Genomic DNA, 25,149 nt, shown 5'->3' on the forward strand with positions numbered 1-25,149 from the left:
CAGCAGTAAAGGAAATCAGTAACAGTGGGATAGCAAATGCTATCAAGCTGCAAAATAGCCAGAACATGGTCACAGACTAGGAGGAGAAATTCAGACTTGATGCTTGAGATTACAGAGTATCATTCAAGATAGATAGATAGATAGATAGATAGATAGATAGATAGATAGATAGATAGATAGATAGATAGATAGATAGATAGATAGATAGATAGATAGATAGATAGATAGATAGATAGATAGATAGATAGATACATACATACATACATACATACATACATACATACATACATACATACATACCAGAAGTGAAAATGTGCAAAGGAACAAGTGCAGATAAACATGCCGATATATGAACAATAATAAATAAAGTTATGGGTGATATGTGCATCGGATAAGCGGTAGAAAATGAGTGAGTGAGTGAGTGAGTGAGTGAGTGAGTGAGTGAGTGAGTGAGTGAGTTAGTGAGTGAGTGAGTGATATGTGCATAATATAGTATTTACAAAATAGAAATATGTGCCCGTTGTCCAGTATGTCTAAAAAAATTATATTATATTGTGCAAATGTGTTCATTATTTGCATTATATGTACAAAAGTAACCAAGAAATATAGTGTATGTACACATAATGTACATAAATGGATGTAAACTAGAGTAATTATAATTGGTATAAAAGAGGCATATTCTTTTTTCCCCCTCAAAAAAATGGCAGTCAATATACTGGTTGATATATGACACCATTTAGAAGATATGCTGAGGCATTTTACCACAATAGCAACCACACAGCACAAGGTTTATCACAAATATTCATGTTCTTATTAACAGAAACAATTAGTTAATTGTTTTCATTTTAATTTTGTGATATAAAGTGCACGAGAGTGGGATTAAAACAGTCTTGGGCACACTGTTACATCACAAGTTATGTGCGACTGTGGAATAATTATAGTATTGTTCGTAATATTCTGAGAGATACACACTAAACTACACACTAGTGAATGAGGGGTGAGATCTAAGAGATGTGAGCGATTGTAGGAAGATGAATAGATCTGAGGAGAAAGTGACAGAACAGGAATGATGAGTGTAATTAGAAGTGACTGAGACAGACAATGACAGAGAGAGAGAGAGAGAGAGAGAGAGAGAGAGAGAGAGAGAGAGAGAGAGAGAGAGAGAGAGAGATAGAGAGAGATGGATCACGTCATTGTTTTTTCCTCAAGACACAATCTGTCAGCGTGTTTGTAGAGTACAACTCGTAAGATACGCTAGGTTTTGAAAAAAAACTAGGAGAAAATTCAAGGTCAAAGCACTGAGAGTGTAATTATTCAATATATGAGTTCATTTTATGACTACCGTGTAGATGTGCATGTACATGTTGGTTTAACTTACACCACTGACACCCGACACATTATTGCTCATCAGTTCATCGGTATCACTATAATGATTTCCTCAGATTGTGGGAGCATCACCAAGTTTATCAAGGACTTTAAAAATTTAGCTCCACCCTAATTGATGTGTTGTTATTGTATTAGTCAACAAAAACTGGCTCATTTGTTTTTAACTTATTTGTTACTTACGACTACTTTTTGTTATTTCCTAACAGTAACCATATAGCAAGAATAATAGAATAATAGCAAGCCCGCTATTATTATGTAAGCACATATAATGTGTAATCAATGCTAGCATCTGGATTTGCCTGCAAGCTAATCAAAATTTACAGTGCTGAAATGCTGCATAGTAACAGCTTGTTCACATGGACTTGTATGGTGGATGCTCTTTGGCCAAAGAGTAAACTGATTCAAATTGTGTTGTTATTTAGCAAAGCCAAATTTGTGTAATTCTTGAACTTTTCTTCAAGGAGTTCAGAGGAACTCACACCAACCTGTTACCCAGTAATTTAACATACCCAGCATTCTATTGCTTTATTGTGACATTATTATTTTCATCCTTTTATTTATTTTTTTGCACTAAGGATATAGTCATGGATCACTAATCCCAGGGGATTGTTTCACATGATGCTCTGAACTGGCTTCAGTGCATGAAATCCTATTATTGACTGAGTATGAAGTCTTTTATAAATTTAGATTAAGTGATTAAGTTTAGAACCTCTCCTGCAGGTAGGCTAATAATATCCTTCATTTTAGATTTCTGCTTTCTTGCGGACTGATCAGGTATGTTTCCTCTTATTCTGCTCTTGGACTGGATCGAACTTGGATCGCTCACACACAGATTCATTACTCGTTATAGTCATTACTTAGTCACCACATGGTCTTATTTATAGATCATTACGACAACTTGGATTAAGAGAAGCACTGAAGAGTGTGTTGGAGGAATATACAGCCTTTGTGATGAGGTCTGATTATATACAGTACATGGGTCAAATGTGTGTTTTTCTAGTATAAAGTGTGAAAAGGGGATTAATCTAGGCTCAACGGAGGGATAAACAGGATGAAAAAAGAACAAACTCCAGATGGAGGTGAAGCAGCAGTGGGCACACCACTACACTAAGGTGGAAAGAAAAGTGAATAAATGATGAAATAAAAACGAGGAACTGCTATTATAAAAAATGAGCTATATACATATTTGAAGGGTAATACTGTTTTGTTTACAGAAAACATGATTATATGCAGTATTATGCCTTGAAACTGCACACGTGAGCTCAAATAAACACCTATGATATCATGTAAACAATTAGTGATTCATGTGTGAAAATTTGTTCTGAAAAAAAAGCTCCTACATGGGAAAGCGTGTGTCAAAAATCATACATGTAAATAAATGAATCATGTGTCAAAATCATACATGAATATAAATTAATCAAGTGCCAAAATTATACATGAACATAAATTAATCATGTTAAAATCATACATGAATATAAATGAATTGTGTGTCAAAATCACAAATGAATATAAATGAATCCAGTGCCAAAATCATACGTGAAAATAAATGAATCATGTGCCAAATCATACATGAAAATAAATGAATCCAGTGCATAAATCATACATGAACATAAATGAATTATGACAAAATCATACATGAATATAAATAAATCATATGTCAAAATTATAAATAAACATAAATGAATCATGTGCCAAAATCATACATATATGAAGGTGGGAAATTCACATGTATATGAGTAAGAATGAAGTTCATGTGACTTTTCTTTAAGGCTGTAAGGAGCAGCTGTAATTTATGAAATCCTTATTTCACACTTTTATGGCATAGAATACATGAAAGCATGATAAAAACCTGGTAGCACCTCGTTCTTACCTCTTTAAAGTCTAAAACTTCTGTAATCCGACAGACTTCAATGCACAGGTGGCAGAGAAAAGAGAGGAAAGAGAAAAAAGAGAAGATGCACTAATTCATCCAGTTTCAGCACGAGCAACAGTAGTTCAGCTCAACATGAACGAATGAAATTAAAAGTGCATTGAAAGAAACGATAGAGGGAAACAAAACACAGATGAGAGCGAGAACAAGAGAGAGAGAGAGAAATTCCTAAAGAGTATGTCTGGTGTTGTGTTGTGTTGTATGTGTGAGACTATCTCATCCTCCTCTTTCTTTTTTTTCCCCTCCCTCCTCCCTCTGGTCTTCTCTCATTCCTCCCCTCTCTCTCATTCACTTCACTGCAGTATGGTGAAGTGCTGAGCCTCAGAGCTGGGTGCATCTCTCTCTCTTTCTCTCTCTCTCTCTCTCTCTCTCTCTCTCTCTCTCTCTCTCTCTCTCTCTCTCTTTCTGTCTATTGTCACTAATTGTAGTTACAATAATGGCACCTCAGTCTAAGTGACAGACTCTGTGCTATTTCTTGCCATCTGGTAACAGCTTTGGTGTTTTTTTTGGGATACCGTCCTACATCCTATTTTTTTATCACACACACACACACACACACACACACACACACACACACACACACACACACACACACACACACACACACACGCACACACATTTAGGGTGTTGAGCATTAACGCCCACTCACTTCTTTTTTTTCCTGCCAAGGGGCCATTCTAGTGCACTATGTCTGAAACGATATGAAGAATTCACGGCATAATAAACACCCTGCTGAATAATCCGATTATTATTTTTTTATATTTTCAATAACAAATCGTTTAATGCCCAATAAACGCTTTTGAGGGAACAGTTATATACTTTTTTGCTAAAGCTATGAATATGCATAAAAATGCCCATTAGACCATTCCTGTCATTCCCAATCGCTAGCTAAACTAATAAAGTCTCGTTACTATACTTACTATAGGAATGACAGGAACGGTCTAATCGGCATATTTATGCATATCCATAGCTTTAGTGTTTTGTGTTTCCTGAAATAATTTGCACATCAAAAGAATTTTGTGACCACAATAAGGCCAAAATGGAGCAATCAGTGATTTTGCAGTTTGTTAGATCTAAATTAATTAGCTCAGATAAAATCCAACTTTTAAAGTAAACAAAGCAAATAAGAAATGGTGAAGCTAAAAGCATTTTTAAGGAAAGGTCTACGCAATGTAATCCATGATTAATGAATAGTGAGAAGATCAGTAACAATATGTGCTGTGATGTAAATAATTAAAAGTGTTTTTTATTTTTTATTTTTATTTTTTTTTAATCATTGTCAGCTTCCTTCGTGAGAGGATGAGTAAAGTCTTACACCTCCTCAACATCACATGACGTTGCTTTTATTGACAAGTGAGACAGAATGTTTCCTCGTGCTAAGGTCAGTATTTAAGCAGTCACGATAAAGTTTTGGTAAAATCTGATATTTGTGTGTGTGCTGTGTCTGTATTTTCGCATTTACAAAACTCATAGTGGATTTGATTTCCATTCCCAAAGCATCATGGTTTCCTTAACACCACAATTGTACTGTGAATAATCCCCATTTACATATAATCCCAATATACCATTCTACTAATATAATCATTAAAACTCTTGGTGTTAAACACGGCTTGTCCTGTTGCTAAGAAACCGTTACAGGTTAACTCCTCTGTCTCAAAATCTCAAAATGATTATTTTCTTTAAGCATTTGAGTAATTTGTAAATTTGCAAAACAATAAAAAGGCAAGCAATATTGTTTTATTTATTTATTCATTTATTAATTTTCTGAATGAAAAAATGTGGGTGCAATTTTTTTTCTTTAATTTCCATGAAACTTTGCATTCACAAGCAGAAACATAGTCGGACCTGTGACGACGTCCAAACATCATCGACTATCTCGGTCAAGACAAAGAAGAAAACCTGAAACGATACAAAACTAGTTTCTAAAATAAAAACTAAAAATGCAATCACGGAACAAATGGCTTGTATAGACTGCAACAAAAGACAATCATACTGTATACTTGGAAGTGTGTGTATGGAGTGAGACTCCTGTTATACTGTGAGTGGGATTTGAATTGATCAAGGCGTTTGTTCGGTAATCATTGACTAATCCATGTCTGTAGGCTGCATTGGACATCATATGACAGGCTCAATTTAAAGGATTTCACAATCAGAGTGTTTGTGGATGTTAGTACGAGTATTAAGATGATATTAGATGATCATCGGAAAGGATCTTAGTACTGCTTTACCCTTTGTATATCTTGTACTGAGATTCTGTGTAACACATGAGATATTTCATTTATAATGCTTTACATTCTAATGTGAAACCATGGGCAATGAAACATACCAGTTGCATTGAACTGCAAGTTCAGTTGAATTTAAATTTTTTGAACGCACCTTTTTACCCAGTTTTCCATAAAATTAGTCCATATAATCATGACATAATTACTCACATTTTCTCCTGTTATGAAAATGTTCACCCTGTATAAAAAAAAGGAGAAAAAGAAACTCATTTCACATTTGATGGTTATCATGTTTTAACGGTAAAACCTTCCTCCCCATACAGCTTTTTAAGCACCTACAGAAAGTTTCTAAACAACCTATAAAGCTGCTTAGAGAACTAGAGAACGTACAACTGGGAAATAAAAAATGATCTGCAAAAATGATTGTTTTTCTGTAAATACTGACTGGCAATTCAGTACTAATATAAATCCTTACCAGCCTAATGCTCTCAAGTAAGGTTTTCCAATAAATTTTAATAGGAACTCAATAATAAACATTCCGTACTAAAGGCCCCATCAGCCCAGTTGCTAGGCAACAGGGAGGGATGTGGTAAACCCATCCAGATCATGACTGCAGTGTTTTGAGTGTTTGTGCAACTGCAATGCGAAGCGACATTAACGGCATCTCATAATGAAAAAACAGCATCAGCAAGAAATGTTTTTTTAACGCAACAGGTCAAAGGTTGTCAGGAAGGCACCCACAAGTTCTCAGTAGATAGATAGACAATTATAGATAGAACATTCAAGTATTAGAACAGGACCCAGTGCTGCCCAAGGTTTTCTCTGAACACTCTGCAAAGTGATTTAGTCTGGAATCTGATATTTTGATTATCGTGACCTTGCTTTCCAGATGTTTGTTCATAATCAGCTGGAAATCCATTCCTCTGTCTCGAATCTTAGGGATTTATTAAAAACGGTCTGATGGATGACTTCGTCTAAAAACATATCATGCATTGTGTCATTGTAGAAAAAGGAGTATCTTTTTTTGGTGTAAGAGCAACATACAATTTATACAACTGAGCAATTAAGGGTTAAGGGCCTTGCTCAGGGGCCCAACAGTGGCAAATTGGCATACCTGGGATTTGAATATACAACCTTCAGTCCAATGCCTTATACACTAAACTACCACATTGCCACTGGCTCACTAGGTTACAAGACTCAGGATACTATCAGCCTAAAACTCTGTTGGGATGAATTATAGTACAATTTTTTTAAAAAAAAAAACAAACAAAGGAGTATTGTATACGTACCTTTTACCCTGAGAGATGGGGGAACTAATCGAGCAGTGCTGGTAGATCTGAGGGAGAAAGGTGCATTTTAAGGAGTGATAAGAGCTTTGGGGTAGGAGGGAGCTGGTCCATTTTTGGCTTTTTAGGCAAGCATCAGTGTTTTGAATCTGATGTGTGCAGCTACTGGAACCAAGTGGATGAAGCGCAGCAGTGTGGTGGTGTGTGCAAACTTTGGCAGGTTGAAAACATATCGCTCAGCTGCATTTTGGATCATTTTCAGAGAATAAAATGTGTTCGGAGGTAGACCTGCCAGCAGAGAGCTGCAGAAATCCAGTCTCTAAATGACAAGAGAAAAGACTATTATTTCTAATTTCTGTGTATTTTTTTTTATAGTTAACTTTATGTTTTTGTCACCCAATTTAAACCTCTCAAGGCACAATCTGTTTTGGGGTTTTGTTTTTGATTTCATGTCTTGGAGGTGGTTATGCAGCTATAGAAATATAAACATATATAACCATGTGACATTCCAGGCAGAGCTTCTGGTATAGAAAGTAAATCAACACCATTTCACCAATCAGAATTCAGAAATCTACAGCGAGTCCCTCGCTGTGCTATGCCAGTGCCTTATTTTTCTTTACAGGATCTTTGAGAAGGCAATTCTGAAGTACAAATCTCTTGACATTTACAAATGCCCACAAGCAAAACTGGTTTCTACAGAATCTGCCCTTTTTCTATTGCTGTTGACCCAAGTTTCTTTTGAAATGGGTTTTGAAACTTTAGCAATTAGCAGCATTGAGTCAGTTCACCACTCTGGTAATAAAGGAGGTAATAATGAAGGCAGGGTGCTGGTGTTTTATTTTCTGGTCAGATCATTCCAGTGTACTTAATGACTGAAAGTTCAACAAACTACTGGATGTTTCTTAGTTTAAGTTGCAGTGTTTTTCCAGTGTAATGTTGCTTTATGATCAGATCACTAGTAAATGCTAGTAGACAGAAGAAAAATATCCTTACTTTTTTATAGTTTTCATTAGGTTTTATAAGCCAGGATACTACAGATTACTTTTTATTTTTTTGGAAAAAACTCTGTAGAAACATCAATTAAGCATGTGTAATATAAATGTAAATTAAATGAGTCATTATGAAAATAATCATAAAAAAAATAAATAAATTGTTTAAAAACTCAAGTGAGAATTAAGTAACTGTATGTAAAAATCACATATGAAAATTAATGAATTGTGTGTAAATAAAAATTAATCATATATGAGAATAAATGAACCATGTGAAAAATTAAAACATTTGTTACTACATGCGATGAATATTTTAAACATATCATGCAAAGTAGCCAAAAAAATCACATTGTCTCTATGGAGCATTGATGCATCAAGAAGTTATATTTGATCAGCTGTTAACAAACCAAATCCAGAGATTAGTATTATTGTATATCATGTGACCTTGTGATGAAGGAGAGGTAAAACAGGGCAGTTCAGTTCTTATGCTTGATGTAGCTGTGAAATTGTAAAGGTTTGTCTGGTGGGATGTGTGGGATATACAGTATGCGTCTCTCAGCTCATCGACACTGACGTGTGTCTGCTGTGTGGCTGATCGACTAGCAGGAAGAAAGGAGCCTCAGCGGAAATCTTTTGGCTAGCTAAATTATACATTTATCGTCTTCACGGTGTGAGTGCCGTAACAGATAAACAAACACACCAGCAGGACTTGCAACAAATGATTTACTGTTTATTCAGGTTGAACGGCTGTCTGTCTGATGCAGTCTTAACAACCTTTAGCTGAAAATGCTCAAGACAGTGGAGATGATAGTGGACTTCAGTAGAAACCCCCTGCTCTACCCCCACTTACCATCATGGACAGCATTGTGACAGCAGTGAAGTCATTCAGATTCCTGGGAACCACAATCTCCAAGGACCTGAATTGGGACATTCACATAGACTCCATTTGGAAAAAGGCCCAGCAGAGGTTGTACTTCTTCACCAGCTGAGGAAGTTCAACCTGCCACAGGATCTGCTGAAACAGTTCTACACTGCCATCATCAAATCCATCCTCTGCATTTCAATTAATGTTAGGTTCAAGTCAGCTAACAAATCTGACCTCAGAAGACTACAGAGGGTCGTCCGGGTAGCCGAGCGAACCATTAGCACAACTCTCACCCCTCTCCAAGACCTGTACTTCTCCAGAGTGAGCAAAAGGGCAAATACAATCACTCTGGACCCCTCACATCCAGCACACTCACTCTTTGAACTGTTGCCATATGGTCGACGCTACAGAGCCCTGAGCACAAGGAACGACCAGACATAGGAACAGTTTCTTCCCTCAAGCAATCCATCTGATAAACTCTTAACATACACGGAACACAAAACACTATGCTTACACATTATTTACTTAAAACACATACTATTTATATTTCAATTGCACATTTCACACTTGTACATTTGTACATACAAATTGTATATATTGTATATGTCATTCTGTTACATTGTGGAGCTTCTGTCGCTAAAACAAATTCCTCGCATGTGAAAACATACCTGGCAATAAAGCTCTTCTGATTCTGATTCTGATTAATAACAAGGTCAAACTTCCCAACCTCTTGTCTTAAACACATACACAAAATGCCATAAAAAAGATTCAAAATACTAATATTTAATTAATAAATCAATTACAATCGAAATAAATCAACATTGCACACCTACAATAGCAATATGAACACAGTGACATCTGGTGGACGTGTGTGTGACGTACGCTGAAATCTCTTCCGCATTTGCAGTTCCTTATTCGCGTCACCTACTTCACTATTTCCATATCCGGGGAGTGAGAGAGAAAGAAATAGAGAAAGAGAGAGAGAGAAAGAAATAGATAGAGATTGGAGAGAGAGAGAGAGAGAGAGAGAGAGAGAGCTGTGTTTATAAATACAGAAGTTAGAAAAGTGTTAACATGGAGAGGTGAGTCTTCTTTCTGTTCAAATACAGACTCCTCCTACTTGTGTGGGTTTATTGCTCATTGTATTTATTGTCTTTTTTATTATTTTAGCTGCAACTTGGGTGATTTATTATAATGGCTGAAGGTTTTGATTTTGATTTAAGTAGAAATGCCACCAGCAGGGATGTGTATAATATTCTAATGTTTGGATTTGTCACATTCAGTCCTGCAACAGTTGCTCACTACAAGGCAGGCATGGTGCTGAGTGGTGTGGGTGATGCTCTGGGATACCGGTGGGAGTTTGAATATAATGGACTACGTATCCAGCAGGTATAACACACTTAAAATAATATCTACATTCAATAACCACTCACCAGATCTGCTAAAGCAAACCTTACCGTTTACATTTTAAATATATATTACTTGTATACTATTCTAATATTAGTTAAAGAAAGGTGTTGTATTTTTATCTGTTTCTAGTTACACTGAATTTGTTGAATGTCCATGAACCGACGTGGTTTCTTTAATTACGCTCTGGCAGCAATTCCCTCAGCAGTCTCTCTCATTTCTCTTCCTCTGTAATTTAATAAGAAAAAAAGTTAGCATCTTTATTGTTCAACCAAGAGCAAAAGTGGAGTTTGAATCAAACAATTAATGGAAAAATGTTGATTTGCAACAAAATAGTTCAAATAAATAAAGCTTCTTTCTCAATCTCCACTGGAGCAACTCATGATGGCTTTTCCAGTTTTGACAGCTATGTCTAAAATGTTCTCAAAGTCAATGAAAATGTATATTATTATTACAGCAGCCATTCAAAATTTCTATACACATTTCTTAACTAATGACAAACCTTTAGCAGTGTCCATTACATGTGAACTAATTTATCTAATGTTTAAAGACTTTGTTAGATTTCAAAACACCAAACTGTTGCTTCCATGTTAGAAGCATACAATTGGATAGAATGTCTCTGTGTGTCATAACATTACAGTTTCATGAAGACTTACTTAGTCATGAATGGAGTTTGGAGTGGCTTGAGTGTCCTGTTTCTGACTCAACCCCAGTCAAGGACCTCCTTACCTCAACCTCAGGGCCTGACTTCACTAATGGTTTTTTATATTAATGGACAAATCCCTCTTTTAATTTTTGTAGGCAGTTCAGAATCTTGGAGGAGTGAAGAACATCTCCGTTAGCCTTCCTGATTTCCCAGTCAGTGATGACACGGTGCTTCACTTGGCCACTGCTGAAGCTTTAATCACAGGTTTCTCCTCCCCTTACTACTGAATCAACCTTTGCCACAGCATGCTTGAATCCACAGTGCCAAAAGCATATGTAATTTTTTGTTGTTGTCTCATAGGTAAAGAAGGTGAGGAGCTGTTGCACGAGGTGGCTTTCCATTACAAAAAGGGTATGAGGGATATGTCAGGGAGGGCTCCAGGATCAGCGACCATCCGTGGTAAAAAAAATAAATAAATAAATAAAAAACCGTTGCTCACAACACGTTAAGGCCAAATCAATGTTTTGTTCATACTTCTGGAGTTCCATCATAGGTGTGGATCAGTTAAATCCAGGAACTAAAGGAGGCTATAGAATAGCTTATGACAAAACAAGTGGAGGATGCGGTGCTGCCATGAGGGCTATGTGCATCGGCTTGAGGTAAATAACTATATACTGTGTGCCAAAACATTTGAAATCTTTAATTTTAATGACCTTACTTCCTGTGCACCAGATACCCTCAACCTGAGCAGCTCTCCTCATTGGTTGCAGTTGCCGTGGAGACTGGAAGAATGACCCACACTCATCCAACGGGATTCCTCGGGGGAGTGGCTGCTGCACTATTTGCAGCCTACGCCATCCAGAGACGTCCAATTACAACCTGGGGGCTGGGCTTAGTGAAGGAGGCCTGTCCAATTGCAAAGGAGTTTGTGAGGTCCACAGGATACGCCGTTCCCGATACAGAGCGAGACTGGGGATACTTTACTGAAAAATGGGAATGGTACAATAAGACAACTGATATGCTCCTGAGTAAATTTGAATGAGTATTTCAGATACCAGATATCTGTATAAAAATATCAGTGATATTGCTTTCTTCTCTCAGCTATCTAGAGTCGAGGGGTTTGTCATCAGGAACCGGGCCAGTTGTCTTTCCTGAGCCGTACGGTCCCGCTGAACGTGAACAAGCATACAAGAGCTTCAGTTTTTCTGGCTGGGGGGGAAGCAGTGGACACGATGCACCGATGATAGCTCTGGATGCCCTTCTGGGGGCGGGGTCAGACTGGGAGGAGCTAATGAGCCGAGGAGGATTCCATGGAGGTCAGTTATTTCCCTCATGTTTAACTGACATGCCATTTTTTTTTGAACAAATAAACAAATTCACAATAATGCTGAGGTGGAGCTTTGTCACATATTTGTTTTTTTTTTTTGTTGTTTGCAGGAGACAGCGACAGCACAGCAGTCATAGCGTGTTGTTGTTGGGGTCTGATGTATGGGATGAAGGGAGTGCCTGAGTGTAACTACACCAACCTGGAGTACAGGGACAGGCTGGAGGACAGCGCTGAGAAACTTTACTCACTATCACACTGAATTCAGCACATTTTTATGTGGAAAATAATATCACATTTCAAAACATTAAGGAGTGATTTTTTTTTATTGTTTGTTTCAGCTTTCATGAACTCAATTCTATTCAATTTATTTATCACTTTTAAAAATCTCCCATTGTCTCAAAGCAGCTTTACAGCGGTATGGAAACAGAAGAGAGAAAAAGAAATAAGTATATAATAAGAAGACAAAGAAAAAAATAAGGATAAAAATAAATAAGTGAATATATACATTCATTCATTCATTTTCTACCGCTTATCCGAACTATTCTCGGGTCACGGGGTGTAATGACAATAAAGTTGAATCTAATCTAATCTCAGGCGTCATTGGGCATCAAGGTAGGATACACCCTGGACGGAGTGCCAACCCATCGCAGGGCACACACTCTAATTCACTCCGGAGATGCCAGTCAACCTACCATGCATGTCTTTGGACCAGGGGAGGAAACCGAAGTACCCGGAGGAAACCCCCGAGGCACGGAGAGAACATGCAAACTCCACACACACAAGGCGTAGGCGGGAATCAAACCCCCAACCCTGGAGGTGTGAGGCAAACATGCTAACCACTAAGCCACCGTGCCCCCCCGAATATATACAATTAAAGTTTAAAATTATTTTTATTTTTAAAAAGATTAACTTAAAATTTTAAATTATATATATATATATATATCCCTAATGAGCAAGCCTGAGGCGACGGCGGCAAGGAAAAACTCTGAGATGATATGAGGAAGAAACCTTGAGAGGAACCAGGCTCAGATGGGAACCCAACCGGTGAACGCTGGCAGATTTGAGAATGCATGTGAATATCCAGTACATTAGCATTTATTAGGAGTTAAACAGGTTAATCTAATGTAACATTGTTATGTAATGTCTATTAATCTCTAATTTTTAAAAAAGTATAATGAATAAACAGAATGTGGCTTACTAATTTATCTCAGGTTGGGGATTTGTTTCCTTTTTCTGCTTTGTGTAGAATGTAGAGTTTTGATGTTCTCCTTGTGCTTTGAGGTTTTCAGATTCAAATCTCAAAGCAGCTTTACAGAAGTATTGAAACAGAAATGAGAAGGGAAAAAAATTAAATATATAATAATAAGAAGAACAACAACAACAAATAAGGATAAAAATAAATGAATATATAGAATTAATGTTTTAAATTCATTTAAAAATATTCATTTAAAATTTAGAATACTATATATCTATCAGTATCCCTAAGCAAGGGAGAGATGATATGAGGAAGAAAGAGAGGAACCAGTCTCAGAGGTGAACCTCATTTGGGTGACACTCTACAGTAAATAATGTAAATATAAATAATGTCCTTTCTACAACAGTTAACAAACAAACAAACAAAAAAATAGGTACACCAGTTTCCTTCAAGCCAAAGAGGTAAGATGTAAATATGATTTAAATATGACCTTTTTACCTGTGTAGGTACAGAAAATGGATGGATGCAAGATAATCCATAAAGGATATTATATAAAAGTTTGAATACACACTTGAGTAATCTGACTGCTTACATTTAATCTGGGGGAGGAAAATAAATCATTCACTTCTTTGTAGTGATTTCAGAGTTTCTGTACATTCCCTTTTTTCCCCACTCACTTGGACCCAGTAGCCTAATGATCCTTAACTAATCCTAAAATAGCCGACAGCCTTCTCCTCTTCTTACAGCTGCTATTTGGGGAAAGATAGCAGTCTCTGGGGAAAAAAACGACACAAAACTTCAAGAGCTAGTTTTATACTATTGGAAACACTTGACTTTTAAAAGTTCGGTAAAGCTCAAATAATAGAATAAAAACGCTGAAAAGAATCGCGCGAATCGAAAGTACAAGAAGGCCGCAGAGGGAAAAGTTAGGATCCGCGTCATCGCCTGCGCGACTGAACCGACCTGCGAGCCACCGGGAGAGGAATATTAGCATGGCCCGGTATGTTAGCGAGTGAGCAAAAACACAACAAACCAATAATAGTAACAAATGAAACCAACAAGTATGGTAAACACAGAAAAGGATTTAAAAAGTATGTTTACGATTCATTTCTTACAGAAGTTGACTTAAACTTCAAACAAATCTGCTTATGAATATCACCCCAAAACTACACTATAAACTACATAAATCATATTTACAATTATACTTTAGTAATACTTATACTAATACTTATACTAATAACGTGTAGAAATATTATTTGAGACTTAAAATAAGACTTTTCACCCCAGTTGCTACCCCAAACTCTGACTCTTATTATTATTATTATTATTATTATTATTATTATTATTATTATTATTATTATTATTATTATTTTGTGTTGTCTTTGATTAAAGCAAATGTTAACAAAGTGACAGAGGACATTGTTCATGGAATTTATGTCTAATAATTAAGTTTCTCTTGTCTAATATCATATATGTGTGTATTTCTCTCTGTCCAGTCCCGCAGATCTGGAGCACTATAAGGCCGCTATGGTGCTGAGCGGAGTTGGGGATGCTCTGGGTTACAGGAATCAGTTGTGGGAATACAACGAGTCTGGTCCAGCCATCCATCAGGTCTGTCGTCTAAATGCATTATTAATAATTCTACATGTACAATGATGTCTTCATTGTTTGTTACATCTTATTAATGCACAAACTTTAAGGACTTTCTATGTAAAAACATATTATATATTTTTTCTTTTAAAACTGATTGTCCGTCAGGTTTTGATCTTAAACCCCTGTCTTTTATTGGTTGTATTATCAGTGTAGTGTATTTGATGCAATATTATAATAATTTTATAGTTTACCAAATTCAGTAGATTCAAATTAAGCATAACTTAAATAAAGAAATGCAAGCAAATGTTTGGATTTGTTGGTTTAATCATGAACATGTATTTCTGTCATGAGCCTAAAAGCACACTTTACACAAACAGTTAAAGAAGCTGCAGTCTGATAAAATGTTAATAATGTGTAAATCAGAAAAGGTGCACTAGGTATAATCCAAGAAAAGAAAATAGGTCTCTCGTGTATAAATAGGTGGAGTAACTACTGTAGGTTTACTTTATAAAGCACAGAGAAACGGTATTTCGATTCCTCTAAATCTCCAAATATGCTGGCATTGACAATAAAAACGTTTAGGTACTAAACCTAAAAACTCTGTGGGAGGAATTATAGTACCTAAAATACATACAAAGTTCATGCACAGTAATAATAACAGTTAAGCATGCTCTGTATATAGCATAAAGAGCAAAATCCCGACCCTAAAATATTTTTATCACACATAACCAGCTGTATCACCGTATTGTAGGAACTACAGGAGCTTGGAGGACTAAAAAACATCACAGTTCAACTTCCTGATTGGCCAGTCAGTGATGATACAGTCCTCCACCTGGCTACCGCTGAAGCTTTAGCCACAGGTTTGACTTTTATAATGGTTTGATGTGCTAGTTTATACTTTTGTAAAGCAAAATTCTCAAATTGAAGTCATTAGTGAGTCATTTTGATGGAGTGAAGGTGACTCTGTTAAAGGTGTATAAAGATAATTGTTACTATCTTTTAGGAAAGGAAGGAGAGGACCTGCTTCATGAGGTGGCATCTCGTTATGTGGAGGGTATGAAAGACATGGAGGGGAGGAAACCGGGACCATCGAGCATCCTAGGTAAGTGAGTAATGAATAAAGACCTTATTTTAGAGCGGCTGTAGGAGCACTGAAAAACGTTGCTGTGGGTTTCTCCATAGGTGTGTCTCAGTTACGTCCAGGTACCGAAGGGGGCTACAGAATAGCTTACAATCCAGAAGGAACAGGATGTGGCGCTGCCATGAGATCCATGTGCATCGGTTTGAGGTGAGGACAAGGCCATGTTGGTGTGTTAAGAGCATACATTAAGACAACCAAGAACATAATTTCCCAATGCAATGACATATTTTAATCAGAAAAACATTTAAGCTAACACGTTTCTTATCACCAGATACCCTCGACCGGAGCAACTCTCCTCTTTGGTCAGAGTCGCCATGGAGACTGGCAGAATGACCCACACTCATCCAACTGGATTCCTTGGTGCTGTTGCTTCTGCACTGTTCACAGCGTATGCCATTCAGCGCCGTCCTATTACAACGTGGGGTCTGGGTTTAGTCAAGGAGGCCTGTCCAATAGCAAAGGAGCTGGTAAGGTTGGCAGGATACGCTATTCCTGAGACAGAAAGAGACTGGGGTTACTTCACGGAGAAATGGGAATGGTGAGACTCTGTTGCGAATGTGATTATTGTCTAACAATATATACAGGATATCAAGTAGCTGTTCATGATACCTTTCAGATACCTTGCAGTTTTCAGCTTGCATAGTCAAAACTGGAACACTATGGGGGAAAATGGCTGATGAAATATGTAAATAGCTGTAAAATAAACAATATAAAATGTGGTATTGTGTGGTAGTCATTGTTCTGATTTGATGACACTCTTTTTTCTTTTCTTTTTTCCTTTCAGGTATCTTGAATTGAGGGGTTTGTCATTAGGAACTGGTCCAGTGGTGTTTCCTGCGCGATATGGACCGGCTGAACGTGACGAGGCATATAAGAGCTTCAGTCTTTCTGGATGGGCAGGGCGAAGTGGTCACGATGCACCTATGATAGCTCTGGATGCTCTACTGGGGGCGGGGTCAAACTGGGAGGAGTTAATGAGCCGTGCGGGTTTTCATGGAGGTCAGCAGTCACTTTTAAACCGTGTAGATTAAATGTAGATCAAAGTCACTTTTTACATTAACATGGGGCTCTTGGATGGATTCTTACTCCTGTTGGAGAACCCCTATAGTTTTTTTTAGTAGCTTACAAAAAAAAAGGTACTAGAAAAGAAACTAACACACTTATCCATTCAAAGAATCCTTATGGAACCCTTTTAGGATTTTTTTATATAAATTAAGGAACACTATAATATTGTGCAATAGTTGTGTAATGCCAAAGATGCATATTATTACCATGGAAATAATAATAAAAAAAATCCAGTCGAATAAATTTACACTGATTATTTAATTTGCGCTTAAACCAAACTACAAACAATTCGAGCGACTTGTCACCTGTTAATGTAAATGTTGCACAAGATAATTAATAAAATTGCTTAAATTAAGCTATTGCTTATATTGAAGTGTGCGCTTATCAACATAGCTAGCTGACTAAGTGTTTCTAGCTAAAATGTTAAATATGTTGCCAGTCAAGTGATGTTACGTTAGATAGCTACATTTCACCTTGAAAATGTAAGCATAAATTTCTAGCAATCACCTGAACAGAATAATGAAATTTCTTTTGATAGCCTATACACCTATAAACCTTGACTGCTTCGACTTTTTTTCTGATTAAGACTTCCTGGTTAAATGTCCTTGTAACAATAAAATATTATTATATTATAAAAGTCATTATTATTTGTTCTAATTATTTTCTTTTTTTGGTTGTGTGCAGGAGACAGCGACAGTACAGCGGTTATAGCGTGTTGTTGTTGGGGTCTAATGTACGGGATGGACGGAGTGCCTGAGTGTAATTTCACCAACCTAGAGTACAGGGACAGGCTGGAGAACAGCGCTGAGAAACTTTACTCACTATCACACTAAACATGTGTTATGCCATTGACTGATAAGACAAAATGGCAAATCGATAACTTAAAACGGAAACTGACTTAACCACATAGTTATCAGCACATATATCATGTGCTGATAACCATGTTATCAGCACATGAATGAATAGAAACATATGGGATATCCTATAGCTTGCTGGCTAGGAAATCCTAGCTAGCAAACTACACACATCATATTTATCAGTTTATGTTAAATTGTGTTAAATAGTTGTATGTAAATTATTTAAACTAGTTAAAAATCATAACCTGCTAATAAATTGTGTTTTTATTAACTTCTTAGGCTGTGTTGTGTTAGCTAAATTACATTGTGCACAAACCAATAAGGAAACTTGGTAACTAACAAATTGCATTCAAGGTTGCTTCACCTTTTTCCAGACCAGACAACCATTTTATATGTTTTATTCTTCTCTATATATGAAACTTAACAGCTTGATGATGTAGTAAAGTAGGTAAATTAAATAAGAACTGTTTTTTTCCTATATTCTATATATTTTATCAAATTTCTTGTTTTTTTTTTTTTAACATTAACAAAGAAGAACACACAAACATAAGTATGACTGCAGCTAAATTGGAACCTTTCCCTTATTTGAGTCGCACCTATACCCGTTATTACGGTTACTAGCTCACAATAACGGCGGCATGGGCTGTGTTCCAAACGGCGCCGTTCTACCTTCAATGTACACTACACTAAGGATGGACGGTAACGGACTTATAAGCTCTACGTAGTGCACTACGTTCAGTTTTTTTAGTTGTTTGGGTCGCGCTCATCGACGGTTAGGACAACATGTCGAGCATGATACGATGAGTTTAAATACACGAACTTGAGGTTTTCTGAGGTAAATAACATATCAGTTTAAGTCTGTTAGTGAAATTAATACATTTCCAGTGGTAAAAGTAGCCATTCTGGTGAAGTAAAATGGATAAAAACAGACATGTCACGAATTGAATATGTAACATTGAATGAGAAAGGAAAACCGTGAGAGGATACAAGTCCAGCTTGCCCATCAAACCAGCCAATCACTGAACTCCCAACCTCCAAGCCAACCAATGGTAATTTAGGAGGTGGTAGTGATTTTTTTTTTCTTCTTTTCATGACAAAAGTTTCTCATGTTGATACTCCGGAAGCTGCTCGTCCGACGCCATTTCCTGTCCAGAGGTCGCTCTGACGTCACCCACCATAACTATGACGTCACCCACCATAAATATGACGTCATCGTGGTTGGTGGCGGCCATGCTGGCACAGAGGCAGCTGCTGCAGCAACCAGGGTTGGAGCTGAAACACTGCTCATTACACAGAAAATCGAAACGATTGGTGGGTCATGACAACACACAGAGGTGTACATGAGAACATTCAGTTCCCGAAGTTTTCTAAATACATCATAATACCGTGAAACCATGACAGAGATGTTTATGAGAGGTTTATTTCAATCTTATTTTCTTCCAGGGGCGCTGTCATGCAACCCCTCACTAGGAGGGGTAGGAAAAGGGCAGCTGGTGAAGGAGGTGGACGCTCTGGATGGCCTGATGGGTCGAGCAGGCGACTACTCTGGCGTTCACTTCTCCATCCTCAATCGCAGTAAGGGACCCGCAGTGTGGGGCCCGAGGGCGCAGCTCGATCGAGGGCGCTACAGGGAGTTCATACAGGTAGCTCTTCATTTCTAGTGCTCTGCCTGTGTTTAGTGATCTGTTGGGATGCCACAGGGGTGTATCCTGGCCTTGTTATCTCATGTTTCTTTGTCACAGTATAATAGAACATGTCTAGTTTTACTGAGATTAAGTAATGTTTGGAAGTGATGCATTTTCTGTAAAAAGAAAATAATACATTCTGCTATACTTTCTCAGTCACAGTTGCTGAACATGCCTCGACTGACTGTGATCGAAGGATCTGTGGAGGATTTAATCGTGTCTGCTCCTGATCCAGAAATAACAGGCAAACACAGTGTGACCGGAGTTCGTATGGGTAAAGAACGCTTCTGCTGTTTTTATTTTATTGTAGTTCACATGTACAGCTGTTAACATTTGCATTCTGTATGTCTCACAGCTGGTGGCGTTGGGGATATACTGGCCAGTTCCATCGTCATTACCACCGGCACTTTCCTTTCTGGCTCCCTCTTTATGGGCCAGACCACCTCTCCAGGAGGGAGGTTGGGTGAACCCCCGTCCTGCACTGGTCTCTCCCACAGTCTGAGAGAAGTTCTCGGTTTGAAACTCGGCCGCCTGAGGACCGGAACACCACCTCGGATCATTAAGGACACAGTCGACTTCTCCCTCGCAGAGCTTCACCTACCTGACCCACGACCAACTCCATTTAGCTTCATTAACAAGCACACGCACTGCAAGGTGAAGATTCTGCGTACATTAGTCACAGTAATATAAATACAAACATATCCAAAAGACAAAACACATTTGAACTAATTCCTCAGATCCAGTCTGCTCGATCTAGTACTACTAGAATATCATATCGAACATTTTGCGATCGTGCTTCCTGCTTTTTTCATCATTGTTGTGCTTGTTTGGTAGGCTGAGGATCAGCTGCCATGTCATCTGACCTACACGACACCAGGTGTAGAAGAAGTGGTGCGTGAGAGCCTGCATGTGAACTCGCACATACAGCAGGACACCAAAGGACCCAGGTACTCGATGCAAGCAAGAAACTATTACAATGACAGCATGGTGTGATGAACCAGAGTTAATATCATCATCCCAGAGTTACTTTCTGATACCTTCTATCAATGTTATTGAAACAGTTAATTTCTTTCTTTCAGGTACTGTCCTTCCATCGAATCACGGGTTCTGCGCTTCCCAGGGCGACAGCATCAGGTGTGGTTGGAGCCAGAGGGGATGACCTCTGACCTTGTGTACCCTCAGGGGTTGTCCATGACGATGCCCCCTGAGCTGCAGCTTCGACTTCTCCGGGAAATTCCGGCGTTACAACGGGTGGAGATTAGAACACCAGGTACAGCCTAAAGATCTCTTGATTTTGGAGTGGAGGTGAACTAGTGCACTTAGGAAGTCACTGTGAAAACTATTGTTCAAACAGTCAGTTTGGGATACATCACAATGAGGGTGGTACTCCAGTATAGTGAGGCTGGTGATCATAGTGTGATCTATTTCTATCTGTCTGTGTAGGTTACGGGGTGCAGTATGACTTTGTTTGCCCGATGCAGCTCTCTCCATGGCTGCAAGTGAAATGCTGTCAGGGGCTTTTCCTGGCAGGACAGATTAATGGGACGACAGGCTACGAGGAAGCAGCAGCACAGGTACAAAACACAGCACCCCCTACAAAATGGGTACGGGTCCTCTTACAACTAACACAGAATCCATCATCATGAATTTACCTGTTTGTGCCTTGTGCTGTTGTCTCTTTACAGGGTTTGTGGGCAGGTGTTAATGCTGGAAGGACTGCCCTCTCTCTCCCCCCTCTGTCTCTGTCGCGTACCGAGAGCTACATCGGGGTGATGATTGACGACCTGGTGAGTCGTGGAGTCACCGAACCATACCGCATGTTCACAAGCCGTGCCGAGTTCAGGACTTCTCTCAGGCCTGATAACGCAGACCTGCGCCTCACGCTCAGAGGTACTGTGTGTTCACTGAGTTTATTAATTCAGCATCAACAGTGATGTAGTCTTAAAATGTGTAATCTTTTTGTGCAGATTAACTTAGTCTGTTTCTTCGTGTGGTGTTAGTGTCTTATTAGAAGTTTTATCGCTAAGCTTTAAAGCTTTTAAGCTGTAAACAAAGCACAGATAAAGTAAAGGGTTTTAGGAATTTATAGCTCAAATGTAAGCGAACTACCTTTGTGAAGAAGGTTTACATTTTAATGGTACACTGATTTTAATGCTTCCTGGAAGCCTGCCCCTTCACTGAGCTCTAATTTATATAGTGTATGTGTGTGTGTGTGTGTGTGTGTATATATATATATGAGGTATCTATAGTATAAATAAACATATGTTTTGGCTTGGAGATCTTGCACACTTTGTCATGGTCAGTTTATTAATATGATACATGAGCATGCAGAAACCCTCAAGTGTCAATGTGATTGACAGATAGTATGCCGTCCCTCACCCCCAGGGCCACGGCCTAGTCACACTTCAAATTTACATCCTTCAAACTGCAAGGTGAATGCTTTTATGTTGCACCACTCAGGAGTCCTGCAGTTGGATTTGACAAATGTGCCGTTTTGCTTTGTGCGATTTTTCTTTCAAGCTGAAAATGATCTGTGATTACACATAGTGACTTTTTACACCTGGTCACTTCATGTGTTTTCTCTGATCCGATAACTATCTGATTTGTTAAAACTGTTCCATTGGCAAATCAGAAATCAATCCGGCCGATATCAACTCACGCCCAAAATGATAATATATTTTACCTCATTTCCGGGGTAATTGAAATTGAACATGCTTTGGTGTATGCTGTTTTCAGAATGCAATCAACAAGAAGACGTAAAAACTTTACACCTGTACAGTTTCATCTGAAATGCATTCCAGACCCCCTCCTGAAGTGGTTTGAACGATCGGATTTATATCCATCTCGAAAACGTTTTGGAGGGCATTTAGACCTGGGGTCTCATTTATAAAACTGTGTGTAGGATCCCTACTAAAAGTTTACGTGCACCCAAAAGCCAAAAATAGCGTACGGCAAAAAAATTCCGATTTATAAAACCGTGCGTACGCACACCTGTAAGCAATGTTCCCGCAGATGTGCGTATGTAAACCAGCCTCATATCCCGCCCTGTACACACCCATTTTTACACGCCCATTACATGCTCCACAACTGCGCGGGCACGAGAGTGGACCTTATTATAATGAGTTTCCTCTGCACTCTGCGGGTTTAAAAATGGGGTGAGGAGCCAGCGTCTCAGGGGGTAGCCACTGTCGCCTGCAGGTTATAATTATATTAAAAGTAACATTGTTATAATTATACTAAAAACAAAATTGTTACAGTTTCTACTTTTTAATATTGTTATATTGATATTATGGCACACAGGGACGGCTGTGATATACCAGACCTATTGGGTGAGATGATGGATTCCAATAGAATTATTTCATATACAAAAAGGTCTTAGAGACAAAGTTGAGGATTACTTATAGTTTTTTTGTATTTGGACTGGGATGGCATGGTTCCGGCGTGTTGCCCTCTCTAATACTGGACCCAATTCAGCACATAGATCCAAGAGCACAGCTCTAGGGAATCTAAATCGGCTTATTAGCCGGTCATCATCATGGGCCAGGAAATCATCATGGTCCCTGAAAACTCGTTCTTTCCTTATTCTGCCATTGGCGTAATCCTCCAACAGTGCCAGCAGTGCCATCATGAAGCATTACATACCCGGGTCACAGGAGGATTTATATGTTTCTAGCAATTAGACTGGGCGTTAACACCTTGACAAAATCAGAATTAATTTGTGGGTGAAAATTTAAGACGAAAATGTTATAGTGAACACATGCTTCTTCTTGACGGTTTTGTAACGAACACCGTAATAGTTAGGACCGATGATGAGTAGCGATTGTGCTTCATGACTGTATTTGCAGACTTTGACATTTTATGATATATGTACATTAAGGAAAATATTTCGACATGTAGTCACGCCATCTCCTCCTGTGACAATGTGACTGTAAGGCAGCGCTGAGCATTATTATTTTTTTTTTTAATACATTTTGAATTACGTTTGGATTTTACTAGATGTATATAGCCTAAAACAATCGGCACAAATAACACTGTTGGATTTAATCATCATGATAATGTGGATATAACGTATGAAATGGAGTGAAAATTAAATGTCATTAATTCTTATAATCGTTCTTCTCACATTTATTTTCTACAATCTAACTTCAGTTCACGACCTCACCATCTGTGTCGCCAATTCCCTTTGTCTCCAGAATGTGCGTACACATGGCTCAAAGTTTGCTTATAGGTGCGCACATTCTCCCGTCAAGTTTGTTTTTTATAGATCACAACCTTTGCATGGGAACTGGCGTATGTACGTTTCCAGCCCCGATTTGTGCGTACGCACGCTTTATAAATGAGGCCCCTGGTCTTTTTACCATCAGATAACTATCTCTCAGACTCTATTATTATTATCTAGTATTATTATTGTCATATGCCATAGCAGTGAGTTTTGCAATAATCATGTGGTGTGTTTTCCCTCAGGCTTTGAAGAGGTGGGGTGTGTGTCATCAGAGCGCTACAGCGAGGCTGTGCGAGTGAGTCATAGTCTGAGCGAAGCTCTCACCTCCCTGCAGTCCTTCACACTTTCTGCTCCACGCTGGAGAGAAAAACTGCAATACAATGGGATAAGTGAGACCAAAAGCACACTTATCAGGTAATACCCCGGGCAGAAAGGTAAAAAGAGACCTACAGAAACAACAGTCGACAATCTATCTAATAATTAAGTGTCTTATGGCTTTGATGGCTGAATAATTACAGGTAACTGTGTCTTTTAGTGGAGAAGAGATGCTGCAGCATAAAGAGGTCTCATTTGAAATGCTGTCCTCCATCTTCCCTGAAGTTTTTGCACAATATCTAGAATTTTCCCAGCGGATTAAAATTGAAGGTGATTAGCTAAACATGAAAAAAATGCAAATCCGTAATTTTATCCCAGCAATTGCTGTTTGTTGAAGAACCATGCTCTGCTGTTCTCTGGCTGTTGAGCAGTGTAGGTTTATGTGTGTATACGTGTCTATAACCTGCTTTTTTTCTATATTTAGCTGTGTACCGTCCTCACTGTGAGAATCAGAAAAGAGAAATGGAGAGGATACAGGTGGAGGAGAGCCTCATGCTGCCTCCAGACCTCGACTACCGCTCACTTCCCGTATCTCTCTCAGACGAGGTGCGAGAAGTACTAGATCGAGCACGGCCTGACACTGTGAGTACGCAAGTTTAACAGTATGATCATAGTACATCATTCTGTCTCACCTCTCTTCTGAGTGTTTGTGTATGTGTGTTTTAGCTGGGAGCAGCAATTCGTCTACCAGGTGTCACTCCAGCCGCCATCGTCCACCTCCTCAACTACGTCAGCAAGACAGAGCGTAAAACAGCGAGCAGGAAGACACGGATGTAAAGACACAAACTGACCAATAATACAGTCAACACACAACCTCGTGCAGGAGCATAACTAGCTTCTAAAGACTGTTACAGTAAAGGACTTCACTTAACACCGTGTGTTAGGAAACAAGTTTGTATTTTGCAAAATAGAAATAAATCATCTAAAAAAACATCTGAACACATGTTTACAGTGAAGA

The 25,149-nt window shown here is 38.4% G+C and overlaps 4 protein-coding genes across 4 annotated transcripts in view; 3 read left to right on the forward strand and 1 right to left on the reverse strand.

Moving 5' to 3' along the window:
• LOC113650615 (double C2-like domain-containing protein alpha) overlaps positions 1–3,558 on the reverse strand; it is a 33,950-nt gene extending 30,392 nt beyond the window's left edge. The window contains exon 1 of the mRNA XM_027159035.2: positions 3,257–3,558. The gene's annotated coding sequence lies outside the window, so the exon portion shown is untranslated. The remainder of the gene's footprint in view (positions 1–3,256) is intronic.
• Positions 3,559–9,604: 6,046 nt separating this feature from the next.
• Positions 9,605–12,362, forward strand: LOC113650623 (ADP-ribosylhydrolase ARH1-like). The gene is made up of 8 exons (XM_027159053.2): positions 9,605–9,760; positions 9,962–10,067; positions 10,887–10,995; positions 11,092–11,190; positions 11,285–11,390; positions 11,464–11,730; positions 11,833–12,047; positions 12,169–12,362. The coding sequence occupies exons 1-8, from the start codon at positions 9,753–9,755 to the stop codon at positions 12,315–12,317; spliced, it is 1,059 nt and encodes a 352-aa protein (XP_027014854.1). The 5' UTR covers positions 9,605–9,752; the 3' UTR covers positions 12,318–12,362.
• A 1,547-nt stretch (positions 12,363–13,909) lies between these two features.
• LOC113650622 (ADP-ribosylhydrolase ARH1-like) lies at positions 13,910–18,185 on the forward strand. Its single transcript, XM_027159051.2, has 8 exons — positions 13,910–14,253; positions 14,750–14,864; positions 15,598–15,706; positions 15,850–15,948; positions 16,029–16,134; positions 16,259–16,525; positions 16,772–16,986; positions 17,737–18,185. The coding sequence occupies exons 1-8, from the start codon at positions 14,246–14,248 to the stop codon at positions 17,883–17,885; spliced, it is 1,068 nt and encodes a 355-aa protein (XP_027014852.2). The 5' UTR covers positions 13,910–14,245; the 3' UTR covers positions 17,886–18,185.
• Positions 18,186–18,650: 465 nt separating this feature from the next.
• On the forward strand, positions 18,651–25,124 carry mto1 (mitochondrial tRNA translation optimization 1). Its single transcript, XM_027159045.2, has 12 exons — positions 18,651–19,220; positions 19,353–19,552; positions 19,751–19,868; positions 19,950–20,248; positions 20,429–20,541; positions 20,674–20,864; positions 21,038–21,168; positions 21,280–21,484; positions 24,059–24,230; positions 24,352–24,461; positions 24,616–24,773; positions 24,858–25,124. Exons 1-12 carry the CDS (start codon positions 19,016–19,018, stop codon positions 24,966–24,968), a joined length of 2,013 nt encoding a protein of 670 aa, XP_027014846.2. The 5' UTR covers positions 18,651–19,015; the 3' UTR covers positions 24,969–25,124.
• The last annotated feature ends 25 nt before the right edge of the window (positions 25,125–25,149 follow it).

Source organism: Tachysurus fulvidraco, chromosome 8, assembly GCF_022655615.1.
Source record: "Tachysurus fulvidraco isolate hzauxx_2018 chromosome 8, HZAU_PFXX_2.0, whole genome shotgun sequence".
NCBI classification, from domain to species: Eukaryota; Metazoa; Chordata; class Actinopteri; order Siluriformes; family Bagridae; genus Tachysurus; species Tachysurus fulvidraco.